The following is a 22,254-nucleotide window of genomic DNA, read 5'->3' as shown; positions in this document are numbered from 1 at the left end:
TCCCCTGGCTTGGGAGGGTGGACGTGCCATCCCGGTAGCCGTTAGGGACCAGCACTGTGCTTGGCAGTCCCCTGTCACAGAACGAGCTGCCCCTGCCCCATGGGGCTCCCAGGCTCAGGCACAGAGAAGATGGCTGTGTTTGAATGCCTCTCACTCTGTTGTTGCCATCGTGAGGGGGCGCCAGTTCAGGCAGCACGTGCTGGCTGACCATCGCCATATGGATTTAGCTCCACTCATGATTAAGTCGGACTGCTGGGAGAACAGGGTGAGCAGAGGGAGTTCCGAGGAACTTAATTTCTCTCCTCAGTGACTGATGTGGTCTGGAGCTCAGCAGTTTCAGCTCTTTGCCTTCGTCATCTGTGTTCAGGGCCGCAGGTGTCTCCAGTGTGTCTTCTGTGACCGTGAGCTAGGTGGGGCATCTGTTTTCCATTAGGCCTGTGGCAGAGAAATGGTTTGCCATGGGGAGTGGGAGGCAGCGTGGATTCACGGCATTTCTTTTTCTGATTTTTCGTCATAATTGTGACATTTCTCAGGGTACCCAGGGCTGTGAGGCACCTCGCTGTCACCTGCCCTTAGGGTGAGGAAGTCTTGTCTGTGCTTGCTGTGTGTCGGCTCCCTGACTCCATCAGCCTCCAGCAACACAAACACTCCCCTCCAAGCCTCCGCAGACCTTATTTTCTCTCTGTAGGTTAGCAATAGGCACCCTAACCTCCCTGTCCTCCAAGCATCCCCTTTAGAGTCCAGCCCCTGCTCCACTGGACACTCACAGAATTACCAGGCCTGCTGTCCCAAAGCTGACTACACAGCTCTGCTAAACACACAGCACTTAAACATATTCCCAGTGAAAACAAGAATACATTTATTATCAAAGAACAGAGAGTCAGGTGACAGTAAGAATATTGGAAACAAATGGTTATGTATAATACAAAATCACAATACCTTTCTAGAGACTAAACGTAATGAACAAGTTACCCTCCTGTCCAAAGAAGCTCATCTCACCCACAGTTCTCTCCAGAGTTTTCAAGCAAGCCTGGTTGAGATTCCTTTCTCATGATGCAAACATGCTGTCTGTTTAGGGTGAAGGATGCCTGGGTGTTTTCTTTGCCCCCCAAATGTACCAGAACAAACCTTTGACGTGCACCTCACGATAGGGTTTCCTCCTCCCCTCCCCACATGGGTTTCTCCTGGGGGTTGTTGAGAGCAGCATTGGAGGATAAGGCACCTGGCATCTCAGTCAGGTACCCTGTGTCTGGGCTTTCATCTCCCTGGTCTCTCCCAGAGCTGAGTGCTCGTGCTTCTGAATCTCTCCAGTGTCTGGGCTGAGATGTTCCATGGGGCTTCTGCAGTATCCTCTTGGCGCTAGAGAGATTGCAAAGGAGGATTCCATTCCATATGGGCCAGAGAAGAGGCCAGGCCACTGTGGGTCCCAGCCAAGGAGTGTGCTAACAGGATCATGTCCGTACTTTTCTCTGCGTTCTCTTTGAACCTGGCCTTGTGTTTCCGTTTAGCCCATAGTCGTCCGGCATCACTGGGTGCACCGGAGACGCCAGGAAGGGAAGTGCCGGCAGTGCGGAAAGGTGAGAAGGGCTGAAGAAGAGCCGAGGTTAGGCAGGGAAGGGGAAGGTGGTAGGTGTGGGGAACATAGAGAGGAACCACGGGAGCAGGACGCGCACAAGCCCTGCTGGGAGGGAGCAGCCCCCTCGCAGGCAGTGATGCTACCATTCCCTATACTGCCGCCTACTGGCAGCACAGCCAGCACTCCCTCAATCCCCACGTCCATCCAGTCATAAAGATTTCCACACAAACTGATCTCCCAATCTGTTCTGGAGGGACCCCCCCAGGCACCTTTGGCTGAGTCCTTGCCCTCAGATCCGGAGATGCTTGTCCCAAACACATTGAATTCCCTCATGCCAGGGCTGTGGGTAGGGAACTGTCCAACTGAGACCTGAGCTGCATTGGCTGCAGAAGGACTCTTGTGGCTAACATCTGCTGTAGCTGGGGAACAGCTGTTCCTCTTCCTGTGCGCCCCTCGCTGCACTGCGGAGAGTTGTCAGGAGCCTCATGACCTGCCTCCTTCCCTCTGCAGGGTTTCCAGCAGAAGTTTGCCTTTCACAGCAAGGAGATTGTAGCCATCAGCTGTTCCTGGTGTAAGCAAGCGGTGAGTGCAGCCCTACCCTGAGTTAATGGCCTAATGACTTCTGATGGCCAGGTGCGTTCTAGTGCAAGCTGGAAGCTCCCCACAGCTGCTGCTCCTGCCCCAGACCCCGCAGCACCTCTTACTGAGAGAGGCTGGGATTGGAGTAGCTGGGAGCGCCTCTCACAGCCAGGGTTCCCGCCCTTTTCCTGCAATGCCTCCTGTTGGGAGCCTTCACATTGTTGGGCTCCTGCTGCGTTTCCTACAGCGCTCCCTGCCGGAGGCAGAGGTGCTGTGAGTGTTCAGAGCTGGGCTTCCCAGGCCAGGCCTCAGCAATCGAGTGCTGCGTTCTCTCTCCCTCGCAGTATCACAGTAAGGTGTCGTGCTTCATGCTGCAATGCATTGAGGAGCCGTGCTCGCTGGGGGCTCATGCTGCTGTCGTCATCCCGCCGACCTGGATTCTGCGGGTCCGGCGCCCCCAGGTGAGTCGCTCCCTCGGGCTTCACTCCTGTTTAATCAGCAGCTCCTGATCAACTGGCAGCTGCTGACATGGTTTTTCTCTTTGCTAGAATACACTGAAGTCCAGTAAGAAAAAGAAGAGGACATCGTTCAAGCGGAAATCCAGCAAAAAGGGGGCGGAGGTCAGAGAATGAGGCCTGTATTGACTGAGAATTGGCGGGGGGGTGGGGAATGGGAGTTGGAGAAGGTTTGCTGGTCACAGGGTATGGTCTGAGACATGGAGCGGATAAAAATGAGGTGGAGGGAAGGTGCTGGGAATGAGGGTCATTCGCAATTGTAAGATCTCTCAAAGGGGTGTTTAAAAAGAGAACAGAAAGGCTGGCATGTGGATCCCACTCTCACTGGAGTGCTGCTGCCCTTGGGACTGGGAGGGTGGATCCCAGTGCTAGGGCTCTGGGGGGTAGATCCTGCTGCTGTCCTTGGGGCTGGGAGGGTGGATCCCAGTGCTAGGGCTCTGGGGGNAGATCCTGCTGCTGTCCTTGGGGCTGGGAGGGTGGATCCCAGTGCTAGGGCTCTGGGGGTGGCTGGAATGTTCAGTATTTTGTCTCCAACTTCAGACCTTAGTGACTTTAAATTTCAGTTGCAGGCAGGAACTTGTGTTTTCCCCATGTTTATTGATCGTGTTGTGGTGTCTCTTGCAGGAGGGGCGATGGAAACCCTTTGTCATCAAGCCTACGCCAGCCCCACTCATGAAGCCCCTGCTGGTGTTTGTGAACCCCAAGAGTGGTGGGAATCAGGTAGGGACATTTTCTGACATGTTCCTGGATAGCCAGCTCCATGGAGGCCTTGCATCCCAACTGCTGAGAATCCAGCATGTTCGGTGATGTCTCAGCTGCAAATACAGAAGCAGCTTACTCCCTGGCATCTCCTCTTGAGGCCAGGCCTTGCCTGACTATCCAGGACTGCAGATTCGCATCACCTCTGTCTAAGACTCCGCTTCCTCCCTGCCCCCCACCATCCCATTGGGATTGTCTGTATACTGTTTCCTGAAGTCTTTCATCCTTTTAGGGAGCCAAGATCATCCAGTCCTTCATGTGGTATCTCAACCCACGACAAGTCTTTGACCTCAACCAGGGCGGCCCCAAAGAGGCGTGAGTACTGACTCAGGGAGCCCCATCCCCTTCTCCCACTTTCTCCTCCAATGGGAGCTTTGGCCCCTTCTCTTCCAGCTGGCTGCTAGTGAGGGACTGACGCTCTAGGAAAGGCCCTTGGGAAGAGCTGTGCGGCTGGACACCCAGTGCAAGTTCAAAGCCTGGGAAGTGTCTCTGGGGACTGATCCCATTTCACTTCCCAGTCAGTCCTGGCTCCCTTGTGTTTCCAGGAGGAAGGATGGCCGAATGGTTAAGGCACAGGGCTGGGAGCCAGACTCCTGGGTTCTATTCCCAGCTCTGTCACTAGCCTGTTCTGTGACCTGGGGCCAATCCCATTCCCTCTCTACACCTGCGTTTCTCCATCTGTACAATGGGGATAATAATCCTGGCTTCCTTTTCCAGGGGCCTGTGAAGATAAATTCATTACAATGTGTCAAATGCCATGAGGCTCTAGGGTGAAGAGAGGGGTCCAGGATTGTGACTCCTCTAATGGACCGCCTGAGAGAGGAACCCATTGCAAACACTGGCTGGTGCATTTCCAGCTTCGAACGTCTCCGTGATTCTCCCGTCTTTCCCTGATCCCCTCCGCTTTCTGCTTCCCTGCAGGCTGGAGATATATCGGAAAGTGCACAACCTGCGGATCCTGGCGTGTGGGGGGGATGGCACGGTGAGTGACCCTGACCTCTGAGTTGTCAAGGGACGTGGCTGGTGCCTTGATCCAAACCCCTTGCCCTTCCAGGAGAGGTGGCAGCTTCCTTGATCTAATCCAGAGGTGGGCAAAATGGGTCCCCCAAGTTTTGTAATATGGCTCACAGCCCCCTGTGACTACAGATCCCAGCATGCCATGCTCCATCTTCATCTCAGAAGCTAGCTTTGTGGGCTATGTCTCCATGCTAGAGATGAGGGTGGCTGCAATGGTCTCCTTTTGATGCCATTTAGGTGCAGCCCTGGAGCTCCTGACGAGTTGCTGGCACAGCCCTGAGCTGGGCAAAGTTTGGGAGCCAGAGTGAGTTCAGGCTTCACCCATCTAAGCTGTCTGCAGCACTCCTGGAAGATTAACTCTCACGCTCCCAGTGTAGGTTAGGTATAGAAAGGGGCTGATCAGCCGTCAGGGCAAATAGCAGTGGGGATTCTCAGCCCTATGGGTCCTGGCAGAATCCACTGTACAGGGGCATTGACACATACTAGGGCACCAACAGGCTGTGAACTGCATGAGATGCCACCTCTGGCGAGCCTCACTCATTTGCCATTTGGGGTGGGGCAGGCATTTCCCCAGAACATTGGGTAGAAAGATGGGGTTTGTCCCCTCTGTCTGGAGCATTGACGGTTATTGACTGAGCATCTCCTGTAACGGCTGGAGGGGGGACAGTCTCCACATCCTCCTCATCTCTGGCTCTTGGTAACACTCTCTACCCCCTCAAGCTGATCACCCCATAGGGCTCTGAAGTAACCAGCTGCCTGTTTGGTGTTTGGCCAGGTGGGGTGGATCCTCTCCATCCTGGACCAGTTACGTCTGAATCCCCCTCCTCCTGTAGCCATCCTCCCTCTGGGGACAGGGAATGACCTGGCCAGGACTCTGAACTGGGGTGGGGTAAGTGACTCAGGGGCAGGGGGCGGAGAGGGGTACTTGCCCTGGGCGGCGGGGATCATAGGGCCCTGGTACTACTGGCTCCTGAGCTTGGGCACAGGTGGTTGGAGGGGAGGAGGGGTCTGAGCTGTGATGGCAGGACAGAGGTTTGGTGTGTGGGAGAAGCGGAGCTAAGCCCCCGGAGTCGGGGTTGGGTGGGGGGTGGGAGGGAGCTGAGCTTTTTTCTCTGGCGTTGGGAGCTTTCCCACTTGCACTCCATGCACTGCCATCTTGGAGCTGGGAATAGTGTACCCAAGAGTTCCCAGCAGAGGAGGTGAGTGCAGTGAGGGGCGGGTGTGGCTGGACATGGTAAGGGCTACGTGCTGGAGGTGTGGCATGTGGCATAGATGCCACAGGGCTGGGACTGGCCTGTGGCTGGCACATGGGGATCCCTGTGGTGTATGCATCACCCAGAGGCCTGGTTTCTCCCCAGATCACCTTTGCCCCCACCAATGACATCAGCTGTAAATAGGAATCCACCCCCTTGGGAGAAGTAACTAATTGTGCCACCTGGCAAGCCGCTGTGGTGTGCTGGGAGTCACTGTGGAAAACACCCACAGAGACGGAGCCTTTTAGGCTGCAGGTTACACAGTGACAAATCCCGGCCCTATGTATCCTGTGTTCTCCCCACTCTTTGCTCTGGGGCACCTGGCCCTGCACACCCCCTCTCCGGTTAGGGGAGCCAAGTTGGGTGGCTCACTGAGCTCTGCCTTGGCCCATAGGGTTACACAGACGAGCCCTTGTCAAAGATCCTCTCTCACGTGGAGGAGGGAAACATTGTGCAGCTCGACCGCTGGAATCTCCAGGTGGAGCCAAACTCCGAGGTGAACCCTGAGGAAAAAGACGAGACGGCCACAGACAAGGTGAGAGACACACAGAGCTCCTCCACCATGGGCCAGCATTCTCCATCTATCCCCAGCTCAGGCAGCACTCGACTCCCCAGGGAGTATTTTCCCCCCCGTTTCCATTTTCTCTCCTCGTGGCTCAGAGGCCCCTCCCTGCCTCCCATCTGGGAGAAGCTGCCCCAGGGGCTAGTGGCAACCAGAGCTGGCCCAAAGGTGCAGGTCTGCAAGAGACTTGGGGGACTTGCTGCAAGCAGAAGACCATTTCTTTGGCACAGAGACCCTGAGAACAGCAAGTGTCTCGGAGCAGAGATCGTCTGGCTGCTTGGTGAGCCAGCAGTGACCCTGTAAGAAGGGGGACTGAGCAGCTGGAATGGGGTTTGGTGGAGAGGAGACGTCCTTGCTTCTCTGGAAAACCCTCTCTGGGGATCCTGAAGGTTCCTGGGGAAACAGGCCCCAACCCCTGGTGCATTTGGCACAGAGAAAGCATCCGCTGACTGCAGTTGCCACCCCGTTCCACCCTAGGTGCTGATCTGGGCTGGACACTGCATCCCCGTTGCCTGTGTGGATGCTGAGCCTGGGCTGAGGGCTGAGCATGGATGTGCTCAGGGCAGCAGAAAGGGCTATTCCATCCCCCTCAGTATATCCCTCATTCAGGCCAATAGCCGCCTCTGTCTCAATTACTCCCTCTGCTGGCAGTGACCCCTGTACATGGCTAGTGAAGTGTGGGGTCTCCCTTGCAGTAACCCTACATTCCTAGCCCCATGTCTGGTCACCACGGTTCCCAGCCTCAGCCTCCTCTTTTTCCCTTTTCAGCTTCCCCTTGATGTCTTCAATAACTATTTCAGCCTCGGCTTTGATGCTCGCGTGACACTTGAGTTCCACGAATCTCGAGGTAGGTGGGGGCTGGAGTAGGGCTGGCTGGTGCTCTCTGCAGAGCTGGGCTGCAGAGTGGGAGAATCTTGGGATTTAGAGGGGGCGGTGAATGGGGGAAGCAGGTTTGTAATCTGGGGGTGCCCCCAGCTTGGTCAATTGCCATCTCCCTACCACAAAGGCATTTCAAAGAGAGAATCAACTGGGGAGAGGGTGGGGGGAACTGACCAGGAAGAGGGTGGGAACAACCAGATAGGGGAGAGGAAGCTGCAGAGTGTGCGTGAATGAAGGGGAGGGGGAGGAAGAAACGAAGGCGTGTGGGAGAGGCAGCTGGCGAGTCTTGGGGGAGGCTGGTTAGTGAGAGTGGGGCTGGGGCGACAGGCAGCTGAGTTGCTCCTGGCAGTGAGTGAATGACACTAACGTCTGTCTTCTTTTTTTTTTTTTTTTCTTCTCTTTCCCTAGAGGCCAATCCAGAGAAATTTAACAGCCGGTTTCGGAATAAAATGTTCTATGCTGGGGTGAGTGTGTGGGACTCCTTGGAGAGGAGCAGTGTCTGTCTAAGCTCCAGCTACTCTTAGAGATTTCAAAAGCTGCTTTCTCTGGGGAGCTACTAATGGGGTTTCTGAACTATAAGGAATCAGCTCTTTTGATCTCCCCATCAGTATGTCCCTCCAGCCCCATGATAATTGTTTTAGCTCTTCTCTGAACTCCTCCCACTGGCCTTCTTGTACTGAGGGGCCCAGGCCCAAAAACAGTGTCACAGGTAGGACCCCCTAGACCTGTATTAGAGGGTGATTATCTGCTTCCTGCCCTGGGATGAGGTCTCTGCATATGCAGTCCCCAGGTTGCATTAGCCTTTGTCCAACCCTATCGCAGTGCAGCCCCCTGGCTAATTTGTTCTTCCCCTTGCGTTTTGGCTGCTTCTGCTTCCCAGAGCTGTCCATCCCATTGAGAATCTGGGTTTGGGGGATTAGCTGTGTTACCCTAGACTGCATGTCATATTGTTTCATGCCCTCTCGTAACTGCCTCGCACTGAGGAGGCTCGTGTCTTGCTCCCGTATTGCGCCCAATAACTTTTGTTTGGCCATATTTTCTCACAGCCAGAGAATGAACTTGCATTCCGTGCACCCAGTACTGCGGCCCACCTGGAGAAGGAGGTGCCCTAGCCCTAGATCACAGCTGCTCCTGGAGGCCCGGCCTGGACATGGGGGGGTTGCGAGTTAGGACTGAAGTCCATTGTCAGAGCTGGGTTATCATGGGGTGCGTCAGGTCAGGAGTGAGGAGCATCTGCAGCACTGTATCAGGAAGGGGAAATCTGTCGAAGGTGCAGTGAGGCCTGGAAGAGGATTTGCCCAGTCTCAGGAGTCTCGGGGGCTTGAATTGAGACTCAGTAGAGCATGAAGAGTCCATGCGATCCAGCTGCTGCTCAGGGACGCGGTCTCCAGGCACTAACCTTGTCCCTTGTGTTGGCAGACGGCGTTTTCCGACTTTCTCACGGGCAGCTCCAAAGACTTAGCGAAGCACGTCAAAGTGGTGGTGAGTGTCTGGAGAGGAGGGGCTGGGATCGTTCCCTGGGAGCGGTGGGGATTGGTGAATCCAGGGCATCATTCCTTTGGGGTTACAGTAACTGGTACCGCAGCGGCTGAGGCAGCTGTTGCACTATGAGGGACATTTCTTGGGTGTTGTAGGGCGACAGCTCCCCCTCAGAAGGCAATGAGGAGTTTATTCCCCCCAGAGTACTAGGGCTGGGCTGGGCCCTTTTCTTGCAGACACCCTAGGTGTCTGACTGTCTGTCCGTCTGTCTGTTTTCAGTGCGACGGGACAGACCTGACCCCCAAGATTCAGGACCTGAAGCCCCAGTGCCTTGTCTTTCTGAACATTCCAAGGTGAGTGGCTCCTGCACCCCTGGATGCTGAGCAGCTCCCTGCCCGGTGTTTGAGGAGCCCTCCTGTTGGTCCCAGGTGGTACTCTGCTCCCGTTGTCTCTCTGCAGGTACTGCGCGGGCACCATGCCCTGGGGCAACCCTGGGGAGCACCATGACTTCGAGCCCCAGCGCCACGACGACGGCTGCATTGAGGTCATCGGCTTCACCATGACATCCCTGGTAAATCAGCTCCGCCACTGCAGCAGGCAGGGGAGCTGCAGGTTCTGGCCCCGTTGCCCTGCACCCTGCCTGACCCACAGCTCCCGACCCTGCGACCTTGACTTGAAATCCAGCTGTGCCTGAGGGCGCCAGGCGGCACCCATCCTCTAAGCCTGTGGGACCTTCCAGTCTGCAGCCAGAATGGCTCAGTGTAGTCAGGAGCAGGACCCTGGAGGTGCACCTCCAGGTATAGCTTTGGGGGACCTCTGCCAGGAACAGCAGAGCCTTGTGTGCAGGACAGCAGAGCAGCCTTCCCTAGAACGCTCCCCAGCCTGCACCCTGTGCCTGGGTGGCTAGTGGTGGGAGAGAATTCAAACACCATAAGCCTTGTTTGCTGGGGTCTTTGTGTGCCTCTGCATCCTCTCGCCTGCCTCCTCACCCAGGGCCTCTCCAGAGCTGAGACACCTGTGAGGACTCCAGTGTGTGCTGGTCTTTGTGGATTCCTTCTCCCTGGGGACTGAGCTGAGCCCCTCCAAGCTCAGTTTGCTTGTGACTCCACTTAGTGTTGGATGCTGCTGCTCTAAGGTATGGCCGTGAGCCTTTTCGCCACAGGCAGCCCCACTGTAACCCTGGTTCTGTTTGCAGGCTGCCTTGCAGGTGGGTGGACATGGAGAGCGGCTGCACCAGTGCCGGGAGGTGATGCTCACCACATCCAAGGCCATTCCTATGCAGGTGGACGGGGAGCCATGCAAGCTGGCAGCCTCCTGTATTCACATCTCCCTGCGCAACCAGGCCAATATGGTGCAGAAGACCAAGCGACGCAACTCCATGCCCCTACTCAATGAGTACGTTCACCTGGCGCAGGGCAACCCTGGGGGCCCCAAACCCAGCAACTTGTCCAATCTGGATCGGTTCCTCACCTCCACAGCAGCAGGGCATGGGGTGGTACCAATCCAAAAGGGCATAATTCAACCATTTATTCTGGGTGGCCTCTCCCGGCTCTTCATGCTTCACAGTTGCCTCCAAGAGGCATGAGCAGGGAACCTTCCAAAGGATCTCTGGGCAACACTGGAAGGAGAGTGAGAGGAGGCTTGAGTTATGGGAGCCATCTGCCGCAGAAAATGAAGCCTTGACTGTTGTCACCTGCTGCTGGGACTGGGTTAGCAAGGAGTTCTGCCACACTCCTTGCAGCACCACTTCCTGGGGGAGTCAAGTACTGGAGTGGCTGGGCACGTCACCCCATGTCCCTAGCCTGCCACACCAGTGCTCCTCCCATTCTGCTTACAGCACCACTTGCTGGGAGAGATAAGTACTGGTTAGCTGGGAGCTCGCTAAGACAGTGCTCTTGCCTAGCTTCCTCAGTTGCCTCTTGCTGGAGGAGGCTGGGCTACTGTAGCCATGAGCTTCTGCCTACATCTATAGGGCCTCCTTTCTAACCCCTGCCCTTTTCCTCCTGCCTGCGTGCAGCCAGCAACCAGTGCCCGAGCGGCTGCGAATCCGGGTGAACCGAATCAGCATGCATGACTATGAGGCACTTCACTACGACAAGGAGAAGCTCAAGGAAGCCTGTGAGTGACCAGCCCGGGTGCCTGGGGGCGTTGGGAGTGTGCTATCCCAGGGGGTTATGGGTGAGGCCTCCTTGAGCACTTTGGGCCACAGGGCCATTGGGGCAGCTCTGGGCAGCCACAGCTCTGCTGTAACGAAGCCATGGTCTGCGGATGGAGTATTGCATGCTTGAGCTATAGTCTCTGTGGGTGGCTGTGGTCTGCCCTGTTTTATACAAAGTGGCAATGCCCTGTTGTTCTCACCATGTCTCTGGTGCTGTCCTCCGCTGGACAGTGGCCCTGCTGTCTCAGGGGCTCAGTGACTGGGGGGAGAACTGGCAGCAGGCCGCTCCCTAAGATGTCTGTGCTTTGCTTTCAGCTGTGCCCCTGGGGATCATTGTGGTTCCGGGAGATAGTGACCTGGAGGTCTGTCGGACCCACATAGAGAGGCTGCAGGAGGTGAGGCACTGCAGGGGGCGTGGGAGATGGCGGGAACTGATCGTTGAGGGGAGGGAGGCTCTGGAGAGGTCTCTCCTGACCCCCGGTTATTGTAGCCTCGTACAGTTGGCGTTCTGAGCATCCAGCATTGGCCTTTGATGGAGACCGGATCCCAGGCTAGAGGGATCATTGATCTGTTGAGTCTGACAGCTCCCATGTATCGGCCTCACTATTTCCCTTTTCGTCATCCTGCTCACCCTGCCCTCTAGTCCTCTCCAGTGTGTTGGGCAAGGAGAGGCCGCTAGGCAGGTGGAAAGAAAAGGCTTTTGTCCTGCACTGAAGTATGTTCCCCAAGATCTTAGTCCTTCCCCCAAACCTGGGTACACTGTAGTCCGTCTCCCCTGTGTCAGGTGCCCCTTTCTCTCCCCTCTTGCACTATTATGAGCTCCTTCTCAGCCCTCACCTCTGGGAGGCAGAGAGTTCTACCTGTGGATTTATGCTTTTCCCCTGCCCAACTCTCCTCTCTCACGCACAGATGGGGAAGCTCTGGAGGGTGTGTCTGATGACACTGCACTAGCCCAGTACCCAGGTTTCTTCCTTCCCTACCTCCTGGAAGGGATTTTGCCTCGCCTGGAAGAGCCCTGCACAGCCTGAAAATGGGCTCCTTGTGGCCTAGGAAGTGCTGCAGGATCCCTGTCTGGTTTGAATCAGTGCTCCTCTCTCTCTGGTCAATCTACCATGTTTAATTGCAGAGCACATTAGTCAGGCTGGCATGAAGGGACCTGCCTATCCCTCTCTCTCTTGTCTCTGCATTTCTGATGGACCCTTCCCTGCAGTGACAGGAGGGGGGACACTCGCAGGCAGATGGCTGGGCAACCATGATGATGGGTTTGGTGAGGGCCTAGCATCTCAGCTCTTACCCAGTCCCATCCCTCTCATAAAGTCATGGGAAGCAACTATGGCCACAACATGGGGAAGTTCCTGCAGCTGGAAGGGGTGGGGGTTCTAGAGAGTGGCCTGGCCTGTCTCCTGGCTGATGCTTTAGATGACATGTCTGAGCACACAGAAGCTGGGCAGCTTGGGACACGTAGCTGTTGGTTTCAGCTGCTGCCTTTCTCCCCTATTTCTCATTCCATCTGGAGCACGTCATCACTAAACTCTGAACCCAGCTGCATGTTGCAGGGCAGTGGGGGCTCAGTACTGGGAATGCATAGGCCGGGCGGCTACATACGGTGGCAGGGGCTGGCTCCTCATACAGGAGGGGGCACAGAACAGGCTCTGAGAGACAGAAGGGGGGCAGCTGAATGAATGTGGTAACCCACCCCCTTCCCTCTTTGCAGGATTTTCTTCCATGCCCTTCTTCTTTACAGTGCCTGCTCCTTCAGGTGTGTATCACCCACCTCCCTCCCCTCCGGGGGATCTCTGTCATGTACATGGTGCTAGGCTTGTAGGCTTGTTTGGACACCTCCCCAGTGAGTTTGGCGGATTTGTCTCCAGCTGCACCCCATGCCATGCCTGTGTTCCTCAACCCTTGTGTCATGCCCCCATGTGCCCCACTGTCTCCGTGCCACACCTGGGTGCAAACTGCTTCTGTCAAAGGGCCATAAATCTGAGCCTGTCTGAATGCCCAGTGCAGGAATGAACACAGGAAAGGTTGGGGGGAACAACAAGGAGCTGGGAAACATCACTCTCTTCTCTTTGTGCAGGAAGGGGATGGAGCCAAATTAAAGACACTTTCATCCCAGAAGCTGTCTCCTAAGTGGTGTTTCTTAGACTGTGAGTATCCTCTCCATGCAGTACAGTAGCACTGGTCTGCCCTGGGAGGTGGGGTCGTGCTCTGATCCGCTCTAGAGATGTAGCGAAAGTCCCAAACCAATAATGCCCTCTGGGAATGCTTGTTCCCTGGGACACGCTGACCGGCTCACCCCATGGCACCATTTCCATCGGCCTGGTGCTCTCTGCATGTGGCGCCCCAGCAGTCAGGCAGTTGCCCCATTACCTTTTTCTCAGTTTGCTTAGGTGCCTGAGTGCAGCAGCTCTGAGCTGGAGGAATATGCCTCCCTGCCCCCAGAGCAGCAGCTGTGCCCAGTGCCGCTGGTCTTGTGAATCCAGCAAAAACTGCCAGGTGTGGAGTGTTTGCTAACAGTACACCTGGCCTCAAGACCTTACTTCTGGCCTGTGCATGGCGCAGGCTCTCCAGGATTGGGCTGAGGTGCTGTGCCCGTGTTTGACGGACAGGGGGCTCCCTCGGGCTGGGAATGCATCCTCAGGGAGGCACTGCAGAATCTTCTGTACCCGTCGGGAATGGTCTGTGTGTGCAGCCACTGGCTACATTCTATGCCTGGCTGACACAGACTGGCCTCCTCGTGCAAACAGCCTTTTCCTCCCCAGTACTCGGGGTGCTACCCATCAGAAGGGCCCATTATTCTCCCTCTGTATAGGGGAGAGGACTACCAGTGGCACTCCAGCCCAATGACTTCCAAGGGGAGTTTCCTAACTACAAATAGTACTGTGGTCTTTAATAGAGCAAGTGAGTACTCCTAGCCCTGTACTTAGTGTTCAGAGTGTGGGAGGTTGGGGGAGAAGTGAATTAGGAGCCCTGCTCCTGAAAAATAACTCCAGTGCGATAATGACAAGTCAGTGTGGACCAGAGGGGAAGCGGGCGGGGAGAGGGAAGGTGAAAACTGAGAGCTGGTCCCAGATTCTCCCAGCAGGGGGCACTGCAGTGAATAGTGTTGGAGCTTTGGTCAGGAGGGAGCTGCTGCAGTGGCAGCCTTCTCCAGCAGGAGGTGCTCTACAGAGCAGCATAGCTGCTGCAGTGGGAGATGCATTTGTCCATCTCATTCAATTACAGGCTGTACATTGGTGCTGGAGGAGGAGGAGAGTGCCTGCTGAGCCTGTGACCCAGCCGACTGTGTTTGCAGGAGCCCCCAAGTGCTGGGGCAAAGCAGTGGGGACTTGTTTACAAACACGGCTTTGTTCCAGCTCCTTTCTCAGCCCCTTCTCCCCTCTCTGCCCCCGCCCGAGGTCCACACTTTGTTCCCAAAGCTCCAGGCTGCACATTCACTTTTACTAGCATATTTTTGGTGTCTCTGTTTTTGGTTTGAGCTATTCCCTGGGAATCCCCCACAGCCTGGGACAATAGGGGCTTTTGTGCCCTTGTAATGGTGCTGGAGCGAGTTCCCAAACACACAGGGAGAAGCTCACGCAGGGGCACCAAGCAGGGCACTACACTGATCTTCAGAGCCATCAGGCCTGCACCAGGCACTCACTGGGCACCAGCCGCACCACCTGAGGAGCCTGACTGCAGATAAACAAGCTGGGCTTCAAGGGGGAGACCAGCATTTGACCCCACCCCAGGGGAGACACTTGAGGGACCAGGGGAATGAAAAGGCCAGAGCCTTGTCCCAGACGCTGTGAGGATAGGTTGCTCCTTCCTATCCAATTTCTGGAGTTTCTGTTCCTCTCCCTGTTTCCCTTGTGTTCATTTCCCTCTGGCTGTGCCTCCCTCCAGGTTCCCCACCAAATCTCTGGTTTCAGGAGCACACCTTGGCCCCATCACTGCCACGTCCTCCAGGAGGGGTGTGTGTGCCAGGAGCAGTCCCAGCAGGGGTGCAGGCATTGCCCCCTGAATTTGGCTGGTGGTGGGGAACCAAGCCAAGTTAGGTTCATTCCCTTGTCTCCTGGGAGTGTGGAGTCCCACCTGGTGGGGGTGGGGCGGACACCCCACTGCATGCACCGCTCACATGATCCCTGCTCCCAGATATTGCTGCTGTGGATTATTTCCTCCTTTCCCTGGTTTCCCAGCAGCAAGTTCGGCGCTGAGGAAAATGTGCCAGGAAAGAGGTTGGAGCTGCATTCAAGGGCGACGCAGGCTCATTAAAGTGGCTGAATTACAGACCTTCGTTAGCAGCTCCGTGGCTGTAAATCTCTTGCAGGGACAGGATAAACGGGGCTCTTTCACTCCTCTAATCTGCTCTGGCTTGTGTCATGGACACCCCTCCCCCCCATTCTTGTTCTGTTCCTAGAGAGAATTCCCCAGTCCCTTTAGGGCCCAGCCATAGCAACCCCAGTCTGGGCAGCAGTCCTCAGCCCTGTGGGGGGCACAGAGCCCATGGAGAAAATGCCCATAAAGCATTGGAGCCCACTAACTCTGGTCTGTCCTGGCCCTCTCCAGCACATTGAAACAAGGCTCAGGAGCCCCCGTTCCTTCCCCAGCCCCTTTGCCTCGCTGGAATTTTTATTGTGATTTTCATAGTTACCGGCTGCATCCCAGAATTGCAAAGTGCTTCCCAAACACACACCCCCAGTCCACTCTGCTCCTCTCGCCCCAGTATATCAATGTGGGGCTTTTCTGTCCCTCGAGCTGGTGCTCAGCAGGGACAGCAACAAGCATCCCAGGACAGAGGGACAGACTATGGACCCGCTTGGGTACAATTCTTAGCCCCCACTGGCAGAGTGGATGTTGGCTGCTGGTTTTAAACTGCTGCCATCCTGGGGCACAGGGACCAATGTCCAGCCCATGCCCCATTGGGGAAGTGTGTTCTGCCAAGGCCAGGGATAATACAGAAGGCCTGGAGCCTTGGTCCTGGTTTGTGATGAGCCCTAGTCAATAATGTAAACATGTAATACAGTGGCTTTCAAACTTTTGTACTGGTGACCCCTTTCACGCAGCAAGCCTCGGAGTGTGACCCCCCCCCCCCTAAAATATATAAAAGGTTGTTTTTAATTTATAACACCATTATAAATGTTGGAGGCAAAGCGGGATTTGGAGTGGAGGCTGACAGCTGGAGACCCTCCATGTAATAACCTCGCGACCTCCTGAGGGGTCCCGACCCGCAGTGTGAGAACCCCTGATGTAGTGGCACCAAGTCCCTGAGAGCGGAGAACAGAAAGGCCTGAGCTCTCCATCTGGGCTGCTCCATGTCCCCGCAGTTGTTCTGTCACAATAAAAGTGACCATGCGGGATTTTAAACCAGAGGAATAATCTCTCCCCTGATGTAAGCAATGGGCTGTCGTCTCCGCAGCCTGCTCAGGCAAGGCTCTGCTCTGTACAATGTCTGTGTCACAGAGTCAGCACCAAAAATCATGAGACCCAGGAGGCAGGTCAGGGGGCCTGAAAATTCCCAGAAAGCTGGAATTCCAGGCCAGCAGCCTGAAGGTAGCCAAGTATGTCCTGCCTTACCGTGCTGCTGCTCCTGCTCCTAATGGTGATCAGGGCCTAGAACAAGGGCTGGTTGCTCAGTCGGGCTGGAATGTTGCGTGCTGCGATCTGTAGTCTGTGAAGAGAACGGATGTGTCTTTAGGGCACGTTGTGGAAGTCGATGGGCCATCCATGGTCAAGAGTTAACTGTTTTCCCTGCTGTTACGTGGGTGCACTCACTCAAGGGGTTGTAAGGTGGCTGAACAGTTTCCTGTTGCCCAGGGGTGGAATGCGGTGGTTATAGACAGTCCCATTGCCTCCTGGTCTCCTGCCAGATTCTGGGGTCAGGAATCACACTGTTTCTCTCTCTCTCGTAGCAACTACAGCTGATCGGTTTTACAGGATAGACCGCGCACAGGTGAGTGCAGCCTCTGGACTGTGGGGACCGAGGCGCTGTTGTGCAGCTACACTTGACCAGCAGCACGTGTGTTCAGACATGCAGACACACGCATGCACAAGGGCCACTGCTTGTGTGCTTTGTCCCCAGGCTGCCCAAGTCCTATGATTACATTATGGACAAGGGGATACAATTTCCTAGGAAGGTTGTAAACCCTGGGAAATAGAGGTGCTCTGCCCTCTGCAGTCAAGTACCCCTGGGATCATCTGGTATTGGATGCTTCAGGTGCCTCACCATTTCCTTCAACCTCTGTCCTAGTGAATTAATGGAAGAAATATTGAGAGGAAAAACTGACGAAAGGTCTGGAGGATAATGCTCCCCGGGAGCAGTGGGCAGTGTTGAGGATTAGTGAGAAGCCTTGCCATGCCAATCTCATTGCCCTGGTTGATAGCATCACAAAATTAGAGGATGGGAGGCAGAGCAGTAGCTGGATATAACTGGATGCAAGTAACATATCTCAGACTGTGGCCCCCATTCTGGGTTCCGCACAGCCCATGACATGGGGGCAAAGGGGACTTTAGCCACCTCTGCACCACGTGGACTATGAGGCTGCTGGAAGCTAATTCAGCCGCCATCATAAACCAGAGTGATCCCAGGGATCGCTCTGACTTGCACCCTAGATACAGTAGTCCCTAAGGGACTACCTGGCATCCCAGAATAGCTAGAGCTTAGAGCGTAACCAAACACACCCCGTCCCTCACTCAGATACACCCCTACTCCTGGGGACAGCAAAGGATCATGCTGCTGGCCCTACTCACTTGGAAATCCACCTTATACTGGGTTATTCCCAGTAGGGAGATCTGGCTGGGCACTGGGTCCATTATGCTGCTGGAATGAGGTAAAGAGGCTGGGACATAGCCCAGACTTAGGATCAGCGACTCACAGTCTTACTTGAAAAATGAATGCAAGTTGGCTTGGCTAGGAACACTGAGATGTGGGTTGGAAAGTGCCTGAAGGACCTGAACAAAGGATGGTGATAAATGGCAGTGTATTGAGTTGAGGAAGGTGTCCATGAGGACCTGCAAGGCTTGATCTCAGGTGTAAACTTAAGTGTTATTAAATATCTCTGTTCATGATCAAGAAAGAGGGCAAACAGGAGCATGATGCAACCAATGGGTCACACTGAAACGGGAGGAGTGGTAAACCCTAGAGAGGATAGAGAAAATCCAGAGGGACCCAGAGATGTTAGACACATGAGCAGGAAACAGCTAAGTGAGACTCGGCCTGGGGAAACATAGATCCTGCAGCTGGGAGGAAAATAACCCGAAACCTTGATCCTCAATGAGAGGAGAATGCCAGGAGCAGGAATGGCTGAGAGAGACTCTGTCAGGAGAGGGGGAAGCAAAAGATTTTACAGTGAGAGGGCTGCAAAACACCAGGGATGTTCTGGGGAGTGGGGGTGCAAAGTCCTCAGTCCCAGCAAAGGGAGGGGCCAGTCCCTCTATCTACAGCTCTGACGAGATCCCACCTGGAGTCAGCTCTGGGTCTCCTAAGCCAAGAAGCCTCACGTCAAGATGCAGGGAGATGATCCCTTCCTGTGTGGTTCTAGTGCACACACACCTGTAGTGTGACATTCAGCTCTGGGCCCTTTGCTGACAGAGGGAGATTGGAAGGCGTTAAAGGAGGGCAACAGGAATGAACAAGGGCTCGTAGGGAGAGATTAAGAGAGTTGAATCCATCCAGGTTGCTAAGGAGCACTTAGCGTGTGCAGACAGTCTGCAAACATCATCCCAGGGTAACTGCTGAGGGTGGAAAGGGATTACATAGAGTCATAATGAGAGATTTGGGAGGGGATTCGGAAAGGCGATGTTCCAGTGGAATCTCTGCAGACGCCCTGGCAGTGATATGTGTGAGGCTGTGGAAGAGTTTTCCAGAAACGGGGCAACAACTTAAAAGTAGACTGGACACAACCTACGCTCTGCTGGAGACAAGAGCCCCTGAGAGGATTTTTCCATCTCTCATTGAGACGCCACTCCCCACAGTGATTGTTGTTCAGCAGCATCTGACCTGGCTGGGGTCATGGTGATCAGTCTAAGGAGAGTTGTTTGGCAGGCTGGGGCTGCCCTTGCTAAGTCACCATGGGCACCAGTCCCAACTCCATTCCCATGCCAGCTCCTTTGAGCTGCCATGGGCCATCACCCCACTGAATGCTGCTCTGGTCGCTAGTGGGGGGGTGTTTCCCCAGGGTGACTGGGGAAACACCCCAGTCTCTGAAGGGCTGATCTCTGCCTTCCAGGAGCACCTCAACTACGTGACGGAGATCTCCCAGGACGACCTCTTTGTGCTGGACCCGGAGCTGGTGATCACCCAGACCGTGGGCACCTCGCCCGCCATGCCTGACCTCGTTGACTCGTCCTCCACACCCACAGGGCACCATTTTGCTTTCCCTTCCTCATCCTCTCCACCCTCCTCACCAGCCCTCAGGTGAGACTGACCACTCTGGTCTGCAGGTGAGAATGGCCTTGTGGGGTGGGGAGAAGGGTCTGAGAGAGGAGTGGAATAAGGACCGGCCTGAGAGGCCTGGTGCTGGCTTAGCAGCTCTGAATCCTGAGCTCTGAAGTGAAACGCCAGCTCTGTGTGACACGAGCGAGAATTGTGTCTGTAGCTTGTCTCCAAAAGACAGCAGGGCCGGTCTCTATGGAGACCGACAATCTTCCCCTTCCTCCCCCATGCATATTCCACCCTAGGAAAGCGTGACTCTCAGGCAGCGGGGCTGCACTGGGGGGTTGCACCCATGGCTCTAGCTTAGCCGCATCAGCCCAGAGCTGACTGGGACTCCAGAACTCGTTCCCCATTGTTAGCCCCCATGGCAAAGGGAGATGGTTGTCTGGAGGGCCCAAGACACAGAGCTGGGATGGGGTAGGTGCCACTGACTGAGCTGGGAAGGGAAGAAATTAGAGGTGGAGATGGGCCAGGATGGGGAAGGAAACCAAGTCAGGGAAGGGATGGGTGTCATTGCTAAGGCAAGGTTAATTCCCTCAGTCTTTCAATTTGTAAGCAGATAAATAATAGGGTTATAAGGAATAACCTGCATGGATTTGTCAAGAACAAATCTTGCCAAATGAACCTAATTTCCTTCTTTAACAGGGTTATGGGCCTAGTGATTAAGGGGAAGCAATAGCCATGATACAGCTTGATTTTGAGACAGTCCCATATGACATTCTCATAAGCAAACTAGGAAAGTGTGGTCTACATGAAATTACTATAAGGTGGATATACAACTGGTTGAAAAACTGTACTCAAAGAGTAGTTATGAATGGTTCACTGTCAAACTGGGACAGTGTATCTAGTGGGGTCTCACAGGGGTCAGTCCTGGGCCTGGCACTATTCAATATTTTCATTAGTGACTTGGATAACAAAGTGGAAAGTATCCTTATAAAATGTGCAGAAGACAGCAAGCTGAGAGGGGCTGGAAGCACTTTGGAGGGCCGGATGAGAAGTCAGAACAACCTTGATCAATTAGAGAATTGGTCTGAAATCAAGAAAATGAAATTCAATAAAGACAAGTGCAAAGTACTTCGCTAGGGAGAGAAAAAACTCAGATGTACAACTACAAAATGGGGAATAACTGGCTAGGTGGGAGTACTGCTGAAGAGGATCGGGGTGTTCTAGTGGATCACAAATTAAATATGAATAACAATGAGATGCAGTTGTGAAAACGGCTGATGTCTTTCTGGGGTGTATTAACAGGAGTGTCATATGTAAGACAGGAGAGGTAATTGTCCTGTTCTACTCAGCACTGTTGAGGCCTATGTTCAATTCTGGGCACCACACTTTAGGAAAAATGTGGACAAATTGGAGTGAATCCAGAGGAGAGCAACTACAATGATCAAAGGTTTAGAAAATCTGAGCTATGAGGAAAGGTCAAAAAAAACCTGGGCATGTTCAGTCTTGAGAAAAGAAGACTGAGAGGGGGACCTGATGATAGTCTATAAATATCTTAAGAGCTGTTATAAAGAGGACTGTGATCAATTGTTCTCCGTGTCCACTGAAGGTAGGACAAATAGTAGCTGGCTTAATCTACTGAAAGAGAGATTTAGGTTAGATATTAAGAAAAACTTTCTAGCATCCGAAGAAGTGAGGTTTTTACCCACGAAAGCTTATGCCCAAATAAATGTTAGTCTTTAAGGTGCCACCAGACTCCTTGTTTTTCTAGCTATAAGGATAGTTAGGCTCTAGACGCTTCCAAGGGAGGTTGTGGAAACCCTATCACTGTCCAGCCTGGTCTTAAAAACTTCCAAACACGTGTCAGGGATGGTTTAGGTTTGTTTGGCTCTGCCACAGCGCAGGGGGCTGGACTAGATGATCTCTCAAGGTCCCACCCAGCCTTACATTTCTGTGATTCTGGGATTCCTTTCTCCTTCCTATTCCAGCTGGCATTGATGCAGCTGGCCTCTCAGCAGCAGTGTCTCTCCTGTGACAGTGCCCTGTGTGGCAGGCTGGTACACAGGAAACTTCTGCCGCTCACACAGCCCCAGCTTGACTAGTCATCAGGTAGGGCTCTGGCAATGGGAAAGTGTCACAGATCCATAGGATTGGTGCTACAGCCCCAGCTTTGGAACAGTGTCGGGGGGGGACCCCTTCAGTGTGCCAGACCCCAAAGGAGTCTCACTTCCTCCAGAGTAGGCCATGCGGCTTCACCGCCTCCTTAGACTGGACCTCTGGGCCTGCAGCATTCCTGCTTCACACTGTGAGCACCGTTCAGCAAGTCCAACTGAGACAGAAGATTTGTACGCTCTTTAGGGATTAATGCACCTTACCAAGCATGTGCAGTGACATGCAGCTTTGTCAAAACAGGGGGGTTTATAAGTCGTCTGGAACAAAGCATTGGACGTCCTTAAGTGAGCAAAGAGGAAGGAAGGTTAAAGCCTAGTCCATTCTGGTTAGCCAGAGCCCAGCCAAGCTGTAGTGAACCCCATTGTTCAAGTGTGCACTCGCTTGCGCTCTCTCTCTCTCTCTCTCTCTCTCTCTCTCTACCCCCCACCCCCCCGCCCCCACCTGCCTCTGGTCAGGCTCCAGGTGAGAGCCTCCCTGGGTGCCTCCAGCAGCCAACACTTATCCCCCCACCTAGAGTCCTCCTTTGTTCCAGACCTGGGAAATGCTGCTCAGGTGTGCGCCGCCCCCACCCCCAGTGAGAGGCGGGGAAGTGTACATCTCTCTAGGTCATTGAGTGCTAGGTGTCAATGTCCAGACAATTGGATTTTCCATGTTCTTTTCAGAGGCTCCATTGATATGGGGACCAAGCCCCAGACATTTAGGTGACACCCATATCTATGTCTGAGCAAACAGCCCTTTTCTACCCCCTAAATAACAGCACAGCCCATAGGGGAAACTGAGGCACAAACAGGACTCAAAAAATATTACAGAAAATTCCCACTTCATCACAAGGAGTTCCCAACTAGTCCAGTCCTGGCCTCTCCCAGCAAGCGATGCTGACGGGCTCTGCCTGTGGGGATCACAGAGAGGAGTGCAGGGGAGGGAATTTGCTGCAGAAGACTTGCTT

At 54.3% G+C, this 22,254-nt stretch overlaps 1 protein-coding gene across 3 annotated transcripts in view; it reads left to right on the top strand.

Annotated features, from left to right (window-relative positions):
* Positions 1-22,254, top strand: part of DGKZ (diacylglycerol kinase zeta) — a 78,089-nt gene that overhangs the window by 48,189 nt on the left and 7,646 nt on the right. For 2 of the 3 annotated variants that reach the window (XM_034769553.1, XM_034769551.1), the window contains exons 6-25: positions 1,509-1,577; positions 2,087-2,158; positions 2,500-2,616; positions 2,704-2,775; positions 3,295-3,390; positions 3,662-3,744; positions 4,351-4,411; positions 5,222-5,335; positions 6,094-6,234; positions 7,030-7,108; positions 7,549-7,604; positions 8,560-8,622; positions 8,899-8,972; positions 9,079-9,190; positions 9,815-10,014; positions 10,637-10,737; positions 11,093-11,172; positions 12,858-12,927; positions 16,672-16,712; positions 18,988-19,175. In XM_034769553.1, coding sequence (XP_034625444.1) covers positions 1,509-1,577; positions 2,087-2,158; positions 2,500-2,616; positions 2,704-2,775; positions 3,295-3,390; positions 3,662-3,744; positions 4,351-4,411; positions 5,222-5,335; positions 6,094-6,234; positions 7,030-7,108; positions 7,549-7,604; positions 8,560-8,622; positions 8,899-8,972; positions 9,079-9,190; positions 9,815-10,014; positions 10,637-10,737; positions 11,093-11,172; positions 12,858-12,927; positions 16,672-16,712; positions 18,988-19,175 — 1,889 coding nt within the window. Of the gene's footprint in view, positions 1-1,508; positions 1,578-2,086; positions 2,159-2,499; positions 2,617-2,703; positions 2,776-3,294; positions 3,391-3,661; positions 3,745-4,350; positions 4,412-5,221; positions 5,336-6,093; positions 6,235-7,029; positions 7,109-7,548; positions 7,605-8,559; positions 8,623-8,898; positions 8,973-9,078; positions 9,191-9,814; positions 10,015-10,636; positions 10,738-11,092; positions 11,173-12,491; positions 12,537-12,857; positions 12,928-16,671; positions 16,713-18,987; positions 19,176-22,254 lie in introns of all 3 variants that reach the window. The other variant, XM_034769552.1, reaches the window with a different exon arrangement.

Source organism: Trachemys scripta, chromosome 4 (assembly GCF_013100865.1).
Source record: "Trachemys scripta elegans isolate TJP31775 chromosome 4, CAS_Tse_1.0, whole genome shotgun sequence".
In the NCBI taxonomy this organism is placed as follows: domain Eukaryota; kingdom Metazoa; phylum Chordata; order Testudines; family Emydidae; genus Trachemys; species Trachemys scripta.
The sequence above is the reverse complement of the archived record's forward strand: the minus strand, read 5'-3'. Positions and strand labels throughout refer to the sequence as shown.